This window comes from Panthera uncia (assembly GCF_023721935.1).
Source record: "Panthera uncia isolate 11264 chromosome A1 unlocalized genomic scaffold, Puncia_PCG_1.0 HiC_scaffold_17, whole genome shotgun sequence".
Taxonomy (NCBI): domain Eukaryota; kingdom Metazoa; phylum Chordata; class Mammalia; order Carnivora; family Felidae; genus Panthera; species Panthera uncia.
Window position 1 is genome coordinate 109,452,593 of NW_026057577.1, and position 16,997 is coordinate 109,469,589.

Sequence of the window (16,997 nt, forward strand, 5' to 3'; positions counted from 1 at the left end):
CGGCGGTCCAGCGGCTCCTGCCCGCGCGGCCAGGGAGGCGGGGCCTAACGGCCGGCCGCGGCGAAGGGGGCGGGGTTTCGCGTGAGGGGCGGCGCTTCTCGGCACCCAGCCCCGGAAGCACAGCGGCGCTAGAGCTCAGAGCCAGCCCAGGCGTCGCTACCACCACATCCACAGTCATGCCGGTAAGTTCCTGCTAGCTCCCGCCCCGCGCAGACCCGGGCCCCCGGCTTGCGCCTCCGCTGCACCGCCGATCGGCCACACGTCGCTCTTCAAGGGCTCAGGCCGCAGCCGGAGTTATTGTCTCTCTTCTCACTCTCTTCCCATCTACTCCCAGCTTCTGCGACCTTCCAGAAAATCCGATCCGAAAGGGGTTTTATGTAGGAGTCAGGCTTCAGGACATCGGAGCTGCAGGGCCTCCAGTGGTTACAAGCCCAGCCCTTCCTTGCATAGATGGGGAAACTGAGACCCAGGGAAGGGCACAGTCGCCGAGCGGGTGGCGAGCTGGAACTGGGACGTCTAGTCCCTGCGCCTTCGCCCTGCTTGTGCCAGTCCCCGGACCTGGCCTGAAAGGGGGAATGGGGGAGGGGGGGAAGTTGGTGGGGGGAGGGGGAGCGTGGCTGTGGCCTCCGGGACGCGGCAGGTTTTCAGAGGTCCGTGGTTTCCTTCCCTTCCCCTGCCCACTCTGGCCGATTTTCAGTTCAGCGCTGAATGGAGACCGTGCTTTTAACCTTTCCTACGGATCACTTTCTGAACCTGAACCCCTAAGCCCTAGAGAGGTTAAGGGACCTGCTCAAAGTTGCCAGTTGCTCAATGACCGAGTTTGGGGAGGAATGAGCCGGTCTTAGCCTTTGAAGTTCACTCAGTCTTAAAGCACTTACGTGGTTGCTCAAGGCCTCATTTTGTAGATAAGGAATTAAGGACTTTCACAGATAAAAAAAAAAAGAAAAAGCCCAGTGACTTACTGGAGGGAGGTCTCGCAGGCGTTGGGTGGAGCCAGGATTAAGCCCCTTATCTTTAGTCTCCCAGTCTCTCCTGGCCTGATCACTTGGGAAGTGCCAGACAAAAGTGGTCACACCGGCTTGGGAATAAACTGTGATGTCAGTTACATCCTGTAGATACTGGTTGGGGTCATGTGGTGTTTACCAATTTCCTCCAGGGTGCCTAGTTAATGGCTCTGCTTCAAGCTTATACGCAGATGTGTCCCACAGATACGCTGTGTCTTAGCAGCCTAGCTTTGGGGAGCTGACAGGTAAGCAAGAAGTTCCCTGGGCCAAGCCACAAACATCTCAGGTGTCATTTCCCTAGGGTTTTGCCAAGTGCCTTGAGACAAATCCTCAGACAACACAAAGTATGGACAAAGAACCCGACAGAATCAGCCCTCCTACTTGAGCAGATCTGCCTTTAGCAATGTTAAGAGGACAGCATTAATCCCCCTGGGACTGGGATAGTGATGGTTTTTGTAGGGGGTGGCAGTGAAGGAAAGGCCAGCTTGAGAATCACTCTATTCTGGGTTCGCTTCTGGGGATTTTGACAAGCGAAAGACCCTCCAGAGTGGATGATCAGAATGAAGGCACCATATCACAAGATGAGCAGCTGAAGGAAGGTGGTATTAGTTCAGGGACCCGTGGTCAAAACTGAGAGGGGAAGAGCATGTCACATGAGAGGATTCTCCAACAAAAACTTGGAATCTCAGAAGCCTCTGAAAAATCTGTGCCCTCGCCTGTCAACTGGGTGACCTCAGGCAAGTTGCTTTGCCTCTCTGTGCCTTGATTTCCTCATCTGTAAAATGGGAATAAAAACCGTGATCTCAGAGGACTATTGTTAGTATTACCTGGAAAAATGCCAGGTAAAATATAAAATATGTAGCATAGCCACTGACATAGCTAGTCCCCAAGAAATGGTAGCTCTTGTGTAGACATCGGACAAATAGGGTAGGACCTATAGGCGGGCAAGTGTTAACCCCACTTTAACAAGGACCACAGTGGTTGAGAGGTTAGGCTTGGAAGAGACAAGGCCTAGGCCCTGCTACTCACTAGCTGTGTCATTCTGAGTGAGTGACCTAACGTCTGAACTTAAGCTCCCTCTTCTGTCAAGAAGGGATAATGAGGCCATCTCCTGGGAACATTGTGGTGATTAAACACAGTAATACACACAGAGGGTTTCGAGCAATGCCCGACATGTAGTTTGCACTCAAATATTAGCGTTAGTAAACTGCTTATCAACATTGTGCTCAAAGACTGAATAGCCTGGATTTTCGAGAAAGAATTTCTTCCCTGGGAAGGGGCTGGACAATGTGACCCCACTGCGTTCCTGCCCTTCCAGTTCTGAGATTCAATTAAGGAGTCGGACAGTTTACTAGACTTTTTTTCATTGCTTTCAAGGACCCGTCTTAGAGGTGATGGGGGGAGGCTCTGAGGGACTGAGGCAACAGGGGGCCGGCCGGCCTTGGGCTTCTCTGTAAAGAATAGATTATTCTGCCCATTAAGTAGATTTTTCTCCCACCCCCAAATCGACTTTTGCAACTCCAACTAGAGGAGAAGAGCACTGAATTGTAACATTTGCCACCCAGAAGCCGCCTTCTGGCTTCTGACCTCTGTACTGTGGAGGCTGAAAGGGGGCCTGCTCTCTGTAGTCAGCAGCAGAAAGCTGCCCGTGTTTGTTGCCTTTAGGTTCTTGGGCAGCATAAACTTGTGCTTTTTCGCAAGGTGTCCCACTCCCAGAGCTCCTGCTGAGAGTCACCGTCATGGAGTGGCAGCTGGCAGTGTGTTGGCTGCTCCACAGCTAAAATGGCCTTGGAGCCAGGAGAGCCTGGGTTCACATCCCACGCCTCAGCACAGACTTACCATGTGACCATGGGCAGCTCAGTGAACCCCTGGGAACTTCAGGAGAAAAACAGGGTGACTAGCTCCTTTTCCAAGCTGAGCGAGGACTAACTCAAGATACCGTACAAAGAGCATTTGGCACATATGGGCACTCAATAAATAGATTTAGGTATTATCTTGGTCTTGTGAACCCTTTAAAGCTTTGATTGGGTATTGATAAATACCCAATCGATAAATTGATTGTCTGATGGTTATTCTAGAGCAGGGGTCAGCGCACTTTTTCTTAAAGGGCCAGGTAAATACTTAAAAATGCTTTAGGCTTGGGGCACCTGGGTGGCTCAGTTGGTTGAGCATCTGACTTCGGCTCAGGTCATGGTCTTGCAGTTCGTGAGTTTGGGCCCCGCGTCGGGCTCTGTGCTAACAGCTCAGAGCCTGGAGCTTCCTTCAGATTCTGTATCTCTCTCTCTCTTTCCCCCTCCCCTGCTCATGTTCTGCCTCTCTCTGTCTCTAAAAAATAAATAAATGTTAAAACAAATTTTTTTAAATAAAAAAAAAAATGCCTTAGGCTTCATGAACCACGTGGTCCATTACAGCTACTCAGCTCTGCCATTCCAATGTGAAAGTGCACCAACGAGCTTAGCTGTGTTTCAGTAAAACCTCATAAGACCAGGTCACAGGCAGGGTGTAGTTTGCCAATTCATCTTCTAGAACAGCATCTCAAACTGTAATGTGGGTAGAAATAAACTGGGTGTCTTTTTAATTTTTATTTATTTTTATTTTTAAAGTAAAACCCTACATGGGGCTCAAAACTCACCGCCCCGGGATCAAGAGTCGCATATTCCACCGACTGAGCCAGCCAGGTGCCCCCTGGATGTCTTGTTAAAATGAAGATTCTGATTCAGGAGGCCTGCGGTGGGACCTAAGATTTTGCGTTTTTGCAAGCTCCCAGGTCATGCTGATAGTGTCCTCCAACAAGCTGAAGGAATGAGTGGGGTTTAACTAGAAGAAAAGAAAAACTGACCATTTTCTTTAAGGCAGTTTTTGCAGATCTGGCCTCAATAAAATAGTTGAAAACCAAACTCCTAACTCTTGGTCTTAGTTTCCCATGGACCCCATGATGATAAGCCAGACCCAAAGATGTTCTGAGACTTGGAAAGAGCTTGAGAAGCCATTAGTCCAATTTTTTTTTTTTAATTTTTTTTTAACGTTTATTGATTTTTGAGACAGAGAGAGACAGAGCATGAATGGGGGAGGGTCAGAGAGAGGGAGACACAGAATCTGAAACAGGCTCCGGGCTCTGAGCTGTCAGCACAGGCCCCGACGCGGGGCTCGAACTCACGGACCGCGAGATCATGACCTGAGCCAATGTCGGACGCTTAACCAAGTGAGTCACCCAGGCGCCCCATCCAATTTTTTTAAATTTATTTATTTTTGATCGAGAGAAGGCACAAGCAAAGGAGGGGCAGAGAGAGAGACACACAGAATCTGAAGCAGGCTCCAGGCTCTGAGCTGTCAGCACAGAGCCCAATGCAGGGCTCAAACCCACAAACCATGACATCATGACCTGAACTGAAGTCAGAGACTCAACAGACTGAGCCATCTAGTCACCGCCATTAGTCTAATTTTTTGCAGGGGTATGGTCTTGCCTCCTGGTATCCCCCCAGTGAGTTAAAAATGGAGGGGCCCAGGGCCCACCCCAGAGCCTCAATGCTGATTGAGGCAGCCACCTGCAGAGTCCCATGTCCTCAAGCCCCCAGGTGATTCCTGTGTGCACGGAGGTTGAGAAAACTTGAGTTGGCTAATACCTTTTTGGTATGGATAAGGTATTATATACCCCTGACTGGGGCCAGTAAGGCACAGGGATTTTTGCCTGGGGTCTCCCAGCAAGAAACATTGCTATGTCCAGAATTCCAACTGAGATAACAAATTTGAAATATTTTGAAGTGCTCTATGAAAAATGTAGCCTTTTTTTTTTTTTGAAGTTAAAAAAAAAGATTGGAACAAACTAAAAATAATCCAACAACTAATTTTTCACCCTGTGGAAACTACTGGTAGGCTCCAACCTCTTTACGTCACGTTTTAGTTATATGTTGCTCCTGAGTAATTATCTCAAATCTTGGTAGTTTAAAACAATAAACGTTCATTAATTCATAGTTTCTGAGAGTCAGGAATCTGGGAGCAGCTCAGTGGGGTGTTCCTGGCTCAGGATCTCTGGTGAAGCTGTAATGAAGATGTTGGCCCAGACTGTACTCATCTTAAGGAGCATCTGCTTCCACGATGGCTCCCTCACCTCGCTTTTGGCTGGAGACTTAGTTCCTCAACATGAGCACCTCTCTATAGGGTCACTTGAGGGTCTTTAAGATTTTGCAGCCAGAGGCACCTGGGTTAAGCATCCGACTCTTGATTTCGGCTCAGGTCGTGGTCTCACCGTAGTGAGATCGAACCCCGTGTCGGGCTCCGCACTGTGTGTGTAGCCTGCTTAGGATTCTCTCCTACTTTCTGTCTCTCTTCCCCTCCCCACACCCAAAATTTAAAAAAAAAAAAAAAAAAGTCGCAGCCAGCTTCCTCCAGAGTGAATGATCCCAGAGAGAGAGCAAGGAAGTAGCCACAATGTCTTTTATGACCTAGTCTCAGAAGTCACATAACATCACTTCAACCCTATTCTACTGGACATCCAGCCCTGAGACATAGTGGAATGGGACTTCTCAAGGGCATAAATACTCAGGACTTGGAGATCACTGGAGCCATCTTGGATGCTGGCCAGCACACTTAAAATGTTTGTCCCATTCACTAACCTGGAGAGGGACTCTCATCCCCATTTTGCAGATGTAGAAACCAAGGCAAGAGGAGTTCAGTAACTTAATCATACAGCTTGTAAGTGCTAGACCTGGGAACTGAAGCTCATCTTATTTCCAGAGATTTTAAAATAAAGGATGTATTGGTATAAGTAATCCTTGTCTGAAAGCAAAGGAAGGAACCAGAGACCCTCAACCAGCCGTGTCAATCATCCATTCACCCAACTCAAGCACCTACTCTGTGCCAGGCACTCACTGTTCAAGTATTGGATTGCGGCAATGAACTGAACAAAGCTTGCCTTCATGCACTTGGTTTGTCAGATACCCTGGAGACTATAGGATGTTGAGCCTGTATGAAGAGTCCAGGAGTCTGAGTCCCCTTACTGGCCCGGCCTCCAACTCACTGGGAGCCCAGGCAAATCCCTTCCCTTCCCTTCCCTTCCCAGGACTCAGGGGCTGCCTCTGGCAGTGAGGCATGTGGATGACAACAGTGATCTCTGTGTATCCGAACACCAGTGAAGCTTATTAGCCATAACAGACACCCCAGCCCAGACTTGTTGATCAGAACTGGTGGTTTTTGGAAGTTCTCAAGGGATTCTAATGCAGAAGGTGATCTTCCAATGCGTAGATAAGACCACCAGATCAGCATTGCTCAGAGTGCGTGGGCCCACCCCATATCAGAGTTATCAATGTCTTGAGACAACCCCATAACTCAAGAATCAAGATTTTGAAGGTAAGACTAGAAACCAGCATTTGAAACTAGCTTCTCACGTGGTTCTACTCATTGTGTGCTAGACACTCCTAACGGATTTATGTGGATTACCTCATTTAATACAACAACCTGTAAGATGGAGAAACCCTTCCTTCCTCCACTTTACAGTTTACTAGAAGGGCTCAGAATCAGGCCACTGGTGAGTCTGATGACAGATCTTGCCCTCTCTGCCCTTTGTCTTGGTCTCTGGGTGGACCTGCGCACTGCTGGGGTATCTGGGTCGCTCTGCACGACTTAGCTCATGGTCCCCTTTGTCTGTTTTAGAAACACGAGTTCTCTGTGGACATGACCTGTGAAGGCTGCTCCAATGCGGTCAGTCGGGTGCTCAACAAGCTGGGAGGTGAGTGAGCGGCCCAGGGTTAGGAGCGAGGTGGGGGAGACCGAGGCACTTCTGTCATGCTCAAGTGCATGCAGAGGTGGGGCAGAAGCTTGAGTTGAAGCTGATAGCAACAGTAAAACTACGATGTAGTGAGTACTTAGCATGTGTCAAATACTCTGCTTAGTGGCTTCTGAGGATCAAGTCATCTACCTGTCACCACAACCATTTCGGTAGCTTCTTGGACTATCTCCATTATAAGCAGGAGGAACTGAAGTTCAGAGAGGTTAATCAATGTGGCTGAGATCACACAGTAAGTGGCAGAGCTGGGATTCGGCCCCACAATCTAGCTCAGAGTCCTGGCAGAACTAGTTAATATGTTGGTGATCTTCAGTGTGGTAACTTTTGATAAGATACATTTGAGTGTCATTTTCTATTAATGTTTTTAAAATTGTAATATTAAAAAAAAATAAACTTTGGCTCAAGTCATGTGCAGAACTCCTAACACACCCCTTTTGGACATATTTAGAAAGTGATTACTCTCGCGGCGCCTGGGTGGCACAGTCAGTCAAGCGTCCGACTTTGGCTCAGGCCATGATCTCGCAGTCCTTGAGTTCGAGCCCCGTGTCGGGCTCAGCGCTGACAGCTCAGAGCCTGGGGCCTGCTTTGGATTCTGTGTCTGCCTCGCTCTCTGCCCCTCCCCCGCTCATGTTCTATCTCTGTCTCAAAATAAACAAACGTTAAAAAATAAATAAAAAAGAAAATGATTATTCTCATCCAGCCTCCTCAGTTCTCAGCTGGGGAAACTGAAGCCCAGAGAGGGCTGGGATCTGGCCCTGGGGCTCCATGAGGTAATTAGTTTTATTTTATTTCTTGATAAGATTTTCATTTTTATGACCCTAGATAATACCCGGTTTTCAGAGGGCTTCCACATGGATGTGCTCTCACTAGCACTTGGAACATTTCCTCTGAGCTGTCCTTTCCATCTGTGGAATGGGGATGTTGACACCAGTGCCCAAGAGGGGAAGTGACTTGCCTGAAGTGAGTCAATGGCTGGTTTTGAGTCCCCTAAACTGGAATCTTAGCTTGAAAGCATCTGAGGCAGTGGGGAAAACGTGACTGCTGACTTTTCTTGTGTGACTGTGGCCTCTTCTCCCGGGGGCCTGAGTTTCCCCAGCTGTGGTATGGGCCTGTCAGCCTGTGTCAGCTTTCACCGTGGATATTTTAAGAATGAAACTGCTCAGAAGCCCCTCGGATACCAAGAGACACACTCCGGATGAAGGGAGGGTGCGTCTATGTCACTCTTGACACCCGACCTGGAATCTGGGCTGCAGGGAAAACAGTTTGAAACCCACTGGATTAGATGATCCCAGAGTTTCCTCCAGCTCTACGATGCCACCAAAATATTTATTCCAAAGAGGAGGGAGACACTTCTGAAATGAAAGACAAAAATCCAGTGTGTAGCTAGGACACACTGCATTTTTTTTTCCCTCCCTTGGTATCCATTAGGTACAAATTCAGACATTATGATAAAATCCTGTGCCTGGGTGGCTCAGTCGGTTAAGCGTCTGACTTCAGCTCAGGTCATGATCTCACGGTTTGTGAGTTCAAGCCCCGCGTTAGGCTCTGTGCTGACAGCTCAGAGCCTGGAGCCTGCTTCAGATTCTGTGTCTCCCTCCCTGCCTGCCCCTCCCCCATTCATGCTCTATCTCTCTTTCTCTCAAAAATAAATAAACATAAAAATAAAAAAATCCTGTGTCATGGGCTTTTTAAGGCTCTTCAAGCATTTGGGGATCTCCCTTTGAACTGGGACAGGTTTTTCCCTGTCTTTCGCTACTGTCCCCTCCTGGGTGGCCTCTTGAGGTGAGGTAGAGGGTTTTCTGAGTTGGGGTCTTAGATGAACAGTTCTGGGCCTGAGGATTCACAAACTAATGGCATATGTGAACCGGAGAGACCATAGTGGCTGGCCACCCCCAATTCCTTCATGTACAGATGGGGAGACTGAGGCCTCTAATGGGCAGGACCCGCCTGTGGCCATCCAACAAGTCAATAATGAAGCCAGGCCTAGAACCTATCAGGGGCTTTCTCTCTGCATTCTGTCTTCTCAACAAAACACATTATAGGTACTCCCATGTACTGCTCTGGGGGCGAGGTGGGTGGCTTGACATTGGCACCGTCCTTCTGAAGGGTGGTTTTACAATATCAACATTTAACACGTGCCAGTCTGTTGCCCCACAGTTTCCATCCTGTAAATTCATGGCATAGAAATAGTTGGACAAGTTTTATAAGCTATGCTCAAGTGTGCTTACTGCAGCCATTGTGTGATAATAGTGCAAAATTGGAGGCAGCAATGTCAGTGTCCCTCAGCAGGGGACCGAGTGGGTGTATGGTACATCCACACTAGGGAATGCAGCGTAGCTGCTAAAAAATTATGTAAGCCTGTGTATACTAAGATGGGCAAGGTATCCCAGACATCGGAAAGTGAAATATAGCAAGACCTGTGTATACAGTATGATGCCCTTTGGGGGAATTATTTTTCATTTGTCTGTCTGCAAAAAAGACTGGGTAGATGCCGTGCTGTTTGTAGTGACTTCTGGAGGTAGGAGATAGTAAGGAGCCTTAACGCTCTAGTTTTATTCAGACACGTTTGCCTTTTTTTAATGGTGTATCTGTATTATTATTATTATTTTTTTTTTTAGTTTATTTATTTGAGAGGGTGAGGAGGGGCAGAGAGAGAGGGTGAGAGAAAATCCCAAGCAGGCTCCACCCTGCGAGTGCAGAGCCCAAAATGAGGCTTGATCTCACAAACTGTGAGATTATGACTTGAGCTGACATCAAGAGTTGGACACTTAGGGGCGCCTGGGTGGCTCAGTCGGTTGAGTGTCCGACTTTGGCTCAGGTCATGATCTCGCGTTTCGTGAGTTTCAGCCTCGCATCGGGCTCTGTGCTGACAGCATAGAGCCTGGAGCCGGCTTCGAATTCTGTGTTTCCCTCTCTCTCTGCTCCTCCCTCGCTCATGCTCTGTCTGTCTGTCTCTCTCTCTCTCCTTCAAAAATAAATTAAAAAAACATTAAAAAGAAAAAAAAAAAAAAGAAAAAAAAAGAGTTGGACACTTAACCGACTGAGCCACCCAGGCATACCTGTATTTTACTTTTGAAATTAAAAAGAAGAAAAAAAACTTGAAAGAAGCCCAATCTAGAGTAGGGATTGGCAAACTATAGCCCATGGGCCAAATCTGGCCAACAGTCTGTTTTTGTACAGCTGAATGGTTTTTGCATTTTTTTAAAGTTTATTTTTTTTTTCTGAGAGAGAGAATCCCAGGTAGGCTCTGTGCTGTCAGCGCAGAGCCTGACGCAGAGCTTGACCTCACGAACTGTGAAAACATGACCTGAGCTGAAACCTAGAGTTAGATGCTTAACCGACTGAGCCACCCAAGTGCCCTGGTTTTTACATTTTTAAAGGACTGTAAAAGCGATACACACAGAGAAGAATATGCAGCTGAGTCCATGTGGCCCAAAATGCGTAACACATGTCCTCTGGCCCTAAGATTTTGCTGGCACCTGGTGTGGAGGAAAGGGGAAGGCGGTTGTGAATAAGAATTTTGTAGCCTGGACTCTTTCTTGCTCTGACTGGGATGATCTCTGCTTCCTCCCCACACCCCCCGACTTCCTCTTCCTGCAGGAGTTGAGTTTGACATTGACCTACCCAACAAGAAGGTTTGCATCAACTCTGAGCACAGCGTGGACCTTCTGCTGGAGACGCTGGGAAAAACAGGAAAAGCTGTTTCCTACCTCGGCCCCAAGTAATGAGGGCCTGGACCCCTGGGCCCAAGATGGACCAACGGGGGCAGGTGGGTGAGGCCCCTTGTACAAAATATTTCATTATCTGATGCAAATCCTAAGTTCAGGAATCCTCACAGCCTTCCTACAGCACACAGAGCACTGTGTTAGATGTCTCCCAGGTTCCCTTTTATGACTTGGGGAGTGCATCTCATGATCAGCGGGGTTTAAGTATAGAGTGTATGACTCTGAGCAATGGTTTGATAAACTGTCCCATCCGAGAGGACGCCTGTGCCCCGGGTCTCATGCTCCTGTGCACTGACCAGGTAAGTTAATTCAACTTGGTCTCTCTTCCCACTCGGAACGGCTGTCAGCTTCCTGACCGTGCCCTCTTCCCAGATGAGTACAAAAACAATCCTCGTGTCCAAGCTGGATGCCCCCTTTAATTTCACACAATGCAGAGAGGCATGTAACGTGCCCTGTGCCAGAACCGTTCACCGTGGAACCAGGATAGACGTGATTTATGGAGCCAACACTCCTTCCCTCTGTGCCCAGCCACAGCTTCAGAATCCTCCACAGCACAGCCCTCCCTAGCTGTCACTGCCCAGGTAGTGCCTTTGGTGTTTCAGTTCCAGTGATTGCCACGTCCCTGATGTGGATCAGTGCTCTCAGTGCCGTTGAGAAACACAAGGCTGGAGAGGGAAAGTGACGTGATCCCAGCCACGCACAGGCGAGCGGCAGAGGCAGGATGAAAGGCATCCCAAATCAGAAAAGAAGTTATTTTTTATTTGAGGGAGAGAGAGCGCGTGTGCGCACACAGGGCTGGGGGCAGAGAGAGGTTGAGAATCTTAAGCAGGTTCCACCTTTCAGCACAGAGTCCAGTGATGCAGGGCTCGAATTCACGAACTGTGAGATCATGACCTGAGCTGAAACCAAGAGTCAGATGCTCAATGGGCCTGAGCCACCCGGGCACCACTGAAGTGTACCACTTAGTGGCATCCACTGTGTTCAGGATGTTGTGCAACTCTCTGGTTTCAAAGCTTTATCACCCCAGGAAAACGCCCCAAACCCATTAAGTAGTCACTCTACACAGCCCCCTCTCCCAGCCCGTGGGAACCACTAATCGGCCTTCTGCGTCTGTGAATTTGCCTATTCTGGATGTATCATTTAAGAGAAACCATACGAAGGGTGGTTTCTGGGTGGCTCAGTCAGTTGGGTGTTTGACTCTTGGTTTCGGCCCCAGGTCATGATCTCGCAGTTTGAGAGTTGGAGCCCAGTATCAGGCTCTGTGCTGACAGTGCAGAGCCTACTTGGGATTCTCTCTTTCTCCTTTCTCTGCCCCTCCTGTGTGTGCTCTCTCTCAAAATAAATAAATAAATAAATAAATAAAGGGGGGGGAACCATACGATTTCCATTAGTGTAATATTTTCAGTATTCATCCGAGCCCTAGCATGTATCAGTACTTTATTCCTTTCTGTGGCTGAATAATTCTCATAGTTTTTAATTAACTTATTTATCTTTGCTTTTTTATTATGCAAATTTTAAATGTACGAGTAGGAAAATGAATCCCTATCTACCCTCACCCAGATCCAATTATAAGTCCTTGCCATCGTTGTCTCAGCTATGCTCCACCAACTGTACCCCCCCCCCCCCCCCCCCCCGCCATTTTGAAGCAAATTCTGGATAGCAGCTAATTTTATCTGGGCGTGTGTGAGCAAACACGCGTAGTGTGGAAAGACTCAGATGCACAGATTCTCGGTGAGAATCACCTGTCAGGTGAACTTTACCCCACACATCCCTGCAGCATCTGCCTCAGTCTGTTTTAAGAGGTTCTCCAGTGATGGATTTGAAGCCAGGTTTGGGAATCAGGGAGAGCATTTCTTAAACAATTTTTTATGTTTATTTATTTTTGAGAAAGAGAGAGAGTGTGAGCCGGGTGGGGGCAGAGAGAGAGGGAGACACCGAATCCGAAGCAGGCTCCAGGCTCCGAGCTGTCAGCACAGAGCCCGACGTGGGGCTTGAACCCACAAACTGTGAGATCATGACCTGAGCTGAAGTTGGAGGCTCAACCAACTGAGCCACCCAGGCGCCCCAGCATTTCTTGGTTACGAAGTCACCTTGGCAGATTTGTTTGCTTGTGATTTTGTTCACTGCCTTCCCAACGTGAATTAAAACAGGACAGGGAGTTCCATCCCAGCAGCCCTGGAAGTTTCCCAGAAAGGCCTCGGTGGTGATTGGCTGAGCTAGATTAATGGGTTCCAGCCAACCCAGAATAACAGGCTTAGCTGGCGTGGTGTGCACCCCCACAGCTGCCTCTTAGTGAACCTCTACTGCTTTGCAATGCCTCCATGTGCACAGCAGATGGCACTCTTGCCCCACCTAATTTCTTCTCTTTTCCAGGTCGCTGATCCTCTCCTGCCTTCCAGACAGACCTGGGGCCTGGCAGTCCTACTCGGCAATGGGGGTTCCCACAGAGACCCTCACTTGCTCTGCTCCTCCCTACCTTCCCTGCAATAAAATCGAGCCACTTTGGTTGGAAGTGTTGTCTCTTGCAATGTCTGCATGTTACTCGTTCACATGCTGTGGAAAAGGTAATTACAATGCTTTCTTGGGTTGGAGTTCTAAGAGCTCCCAACCGGGAGCAAGAGGCCTGGCAGATTCTGATTCTTTGCTCTGTGACCTTTGGCAAGTCACTTCCCCTCTCCGGGCTTCACTTTTCCTCATCTGTAAGGTGAAGATGTTGGGCCAGATTGGCGATCCCCTTTGTTTTCAATATTTTGAAAGACTTCTGTCCATCCTTAAGTGCATTGCATTTCAAGGATGTTAAATCTTAAACAGTTAGAATAGTGGCTAGAGGCTTAAAGACAGACTGCCTGGGATAGAGTCCAAGCTCCGGTACCTCCCAGCTGGGCCATTATGTCAAAACAAAGGGAATGTTTTAGTGTGTGTAGCTTTATTTTATTAAAAGAAAAATACATTTCTGTACACGTCTCAGACTCTTAAAAATTATTGAGTTCCTCAGAGAGCTTTTGGCTCTATACGTTGTGCCATATTAGAAATGAAAGCAAATTTGTGACACGCAAGAATACACAAGCACACCTCCCATTAATTAGCCTTCGGGACTAGATGAAGCCACTGTATGTCGTTCAGGTTCTGGAAAATTTCACCATATGATTGTAAGTGAAAGAGAAAAAGGCATCTCCTGGAAATAGTTTTTTCCGCCTTTGCCTTCGGAAAGGGTCTTGGGTAACACACGCTGAGAAAGGCTTTAACCACTTATGGGGCACGCATGGAGGAGACCCAGCTGTGACCTTAGATCTGTCACCTAATCTCAGAGGCAGCTTCCTCCTCTGCACACTCATAATGCCTTCAACTCAGGGAACTTGGTAGCCAGACTTATATAAGACTTTGTTTCAACTCTAGACTGTGTGAGAGCAAAATTTTGGTCCCATTATGCAGTTATTAAACAAGTCTCCACCATTTGTGCCTTTGTGGCCCTCAGCCCAGGGCCTCTGCCAACCCTCATGGTATCTGGCTCTTTGGCCACCAGATGGCAGTGTCATTTGGGCTTGACCAGCAGGAGTTTAAGACCCATCCTGTGGGTTCTGGGGGGATGAACTTGAGGGTTTTTCCGTTTTCACGGTCTCCCAGGAGACCAGGTTCAGGCTGGCTGGCCCATTGGGAACACCCCAGGATTGAGGCGCCATGGCTGCCTAGGACGAGTGGCCCTTGGAGGAGTTCTCCCCCACCCAGTTTCCAGCTGAGGCCCTCAGGTTCCATCTCAGGCTCCAGAGGAGCTGGGGAAGCTGCCACGCCTACCAGCAGCCCAGCTGGCCGTCCATGGAGCAAGTAAGATCACACAGCAGAGTGTGGGCCTCTGCAGGGGTGGGAGCGGGGAGCCGATGTGTCTGTATATTATTGGGGTGCTTCTTCCAGAGCCTGACCCTGCAGCCCTTGCTGCACCCGGGCCACTCCTGTGTCCCCTAGGTGTCCCCTAGGTGTCTCGCTTGCGTCTGTGCTGCCCCACCCTCCCCACCCCCATCCTGTCTCCATGTACAAATTCCTTTCCCTCCCTTACATACCACAGCCTCCACGAAACCTCTCCACAACTGGAAGTAATTTATTTCTTCTCTTGGCCCTCACAGCATTTATCCCACCAGCTTCAGTGTTTTGACAAAGCTTTTTGTCCACGTGTCTTTCCTGCCCTCAAGGATCAGGCCAAGCACAGAAAAGGCACTGGGGATATTTGATGGCTGTGTAATAGGTACCCTTGGGGGGGGATGTTTACTGAGTGCCATGCCTTTACATTAATGTCACTCCATCCTCTGATCCACATGAGAAAGCAGACTGGGACACGGTAGGTGCACAGTTGACATTGAGTTCATCCTTCAGAGGAGAAGGTTTCCTAGTCTGGTCCTTTTCCGCAGGCTTGCATTTTTGTCAAGGTCCCAGGTTGTGAGTACAGCAGTCTAGAGTGACCCCTGGGGGTTCCCAGGAACTGTCATTGTCATGGTTTCTGGGACCAGTGGGGTAAAGCTCTCAGCCACTTTGCCTCCGTCAACCTGCCCATCCTGTGGCCAAAGCCTTGGTTTGTCCAGTGCAGACAGAGCCCACGGTTGCAGAGAAGTCGTTTGTGGCTGCGGTGCTGGAGGCAGAGCCTGGGGGCTGGACCCGAGTGAGGCCGTAACCCCCATGGTGGTGTGGGCCACAGAGGGAGCCCCTCCACATGCTGAGTGAGCTCAAGCAAGTCCCCTGTCTCTGCCTCCTGTTAAATACAAGATTTTTGCTTTCGAATGTGTTTTAAAAGAACAGCGTTGTCGAGGTATAATTCCACTCAATAAATTGCATACATTCTAAGTGTATGATTTTTTAAACTATTAATTAATTAATTAATTAATTAATTTATAGAGCTGGGGAGGGGCAGAGAGAGGGAGAGAGAATCCCCAAGCAAGCTCCCTGCCATCAGGGCAGAGTCCAGTGCGGGGCTCAATCTCATGAACCGTGAGATCGTGACCTGGGTTAAAATCAAGATTTGGATGCTCTCTCTCTCTCTCTTTTTTTTTTTTTTTCATTTCGTTTCATTTCATTTCATCACGGAAAGTATACTCTTTAATCCCCATTCCCCTATTTCACCTCTTTTTTTTTTTTCTTTTCTTTTCTTCTTTTTAATTCTCAAGTTGGATGCTTACCTCACTGAGCCACCCAGGCGCCCCTTGCATGTCTGATTTTTTCACACACTCATGAAACCATCACCACAACCACGATAGTGACTATGTCACCTTAGAAAGTTTCCTCAGGTGCCTTGGCCATCCCCCCCACCCCTCTCTCCACCCCAAGCAACTACCATTCTGCTTTCTGTCACAATTACTGTAGTTTAAATGTTCTAGACTTTTATATAAATGCAATCATATAGTACATACTCATTTTTGTCTGGCTTCTTCCACTCCACATGATTTTTTTGAAATTCATCTATGTTATTATGGGTATCAGTAGCTTGTTTTTCTTTATCACCAAGTAGTAAGCATTCCATTGTAGGGCTGTACCACAAGCCACGAATGGTTATTCGTTCACCTGTTGATGGACATTTGAGTTGTTTCCAGTTTTTTAAACGGCTCTCTGGTGCTGGTAAGGTTCCCCAAGGGCTCTGTGTGCACAAGAGAGAGCCTCAGTGGGCAGGTCTCTTCCAACCGAAAACCCCCAGACCCAAACCGAGGGAGCTCAAGTCATAGTTTTATCAACTTGGCTTCCTCCTACATCCTCTGGACTTCAACAAATCTAGATTCAAATTCTCCCTCCACCACCTAATAACCGTATAACATTGGGAAAGCTACTGATTCTTTTGTGTAACTCAGTTTCCTCATCTGTAGAATGGAAACCATAACAGTACCTACCCCATGTGGCTATTGTGAGCCTTAAGCAAGATGATCCCATGCCAAACGCTTGATGACGGCATTGCACAAATGCAGCTTTTTGTTTGAATGAAAAGTTTCACCATTATGCTATTGGAAGTTGGAAAACTGAAATTTGAAAAGTGTCAGAGATTTGACCATGTCAGATGACGCAAAGTAAAAACGAAATCTCAGCATGCTGTGAGCGGTTGGTTGAGTCAAGGTCCTCTCTTGTGTTCTCCTTTAATCAGTGCCAGTCTCTTAAAAACCTCAAGTCTGCAATTTCTGGGGAGTGTCTGTAGAGATGATTTTAGATTTCCATGTCCTTAGGGGCTGTGGCTACTTGGTTTAAGTGGCCGAGTTTCTTAATCTGCTACCTAAGATGGGAGGGTCTGCAAATCTCCTGATTGCCTTGAAATAAGATATCAAAGTCTCTGGAAATAAGGATCTAGCTCTCATTGGTCTGCTTATCTTGGGTTCCTGGCATCCTGATCCTTTTTGAATGATGGTCCCCAGACTTGAAAAAGAACATAGGCTTTATAGACAAACAGGTTCAGTCCCAGCCTGGCTGTTTACCAGCTCTGGGAACTTGGGCAAGCTGCTTAACTGTCCAGGATTTCGGTTT

The 16,997-nt window shown here is 48.0% G+C and overlaps 1 protein-coding gene across 1 annotated transcript; it reads left to right on the forward strand.

Moving 5' to 3' along the window:
* Positions 1-13,023, forward strand: ATOX1 (antioxidant 1 copper chaperone). The gene is made up of 4 exons (XM_049647958.1): positions 1-182; positions 6,654-6,729; positions 10,387-10,555; positions 12,885-13,023. Exons 1-3 carry the CDS (start codon positions 177-179, stop codon positions 10,509-10,511), a joined length of 207 nt encoding a protein of 68 aa, XP_049503915.1. The 5' UTR covers positions 1-176; the 3' UTR covers positions 10,512-10,555; positions 12,885-13,023.
* Positions 13,024-16,997: the final 3,974 nt, after the last annotated feature.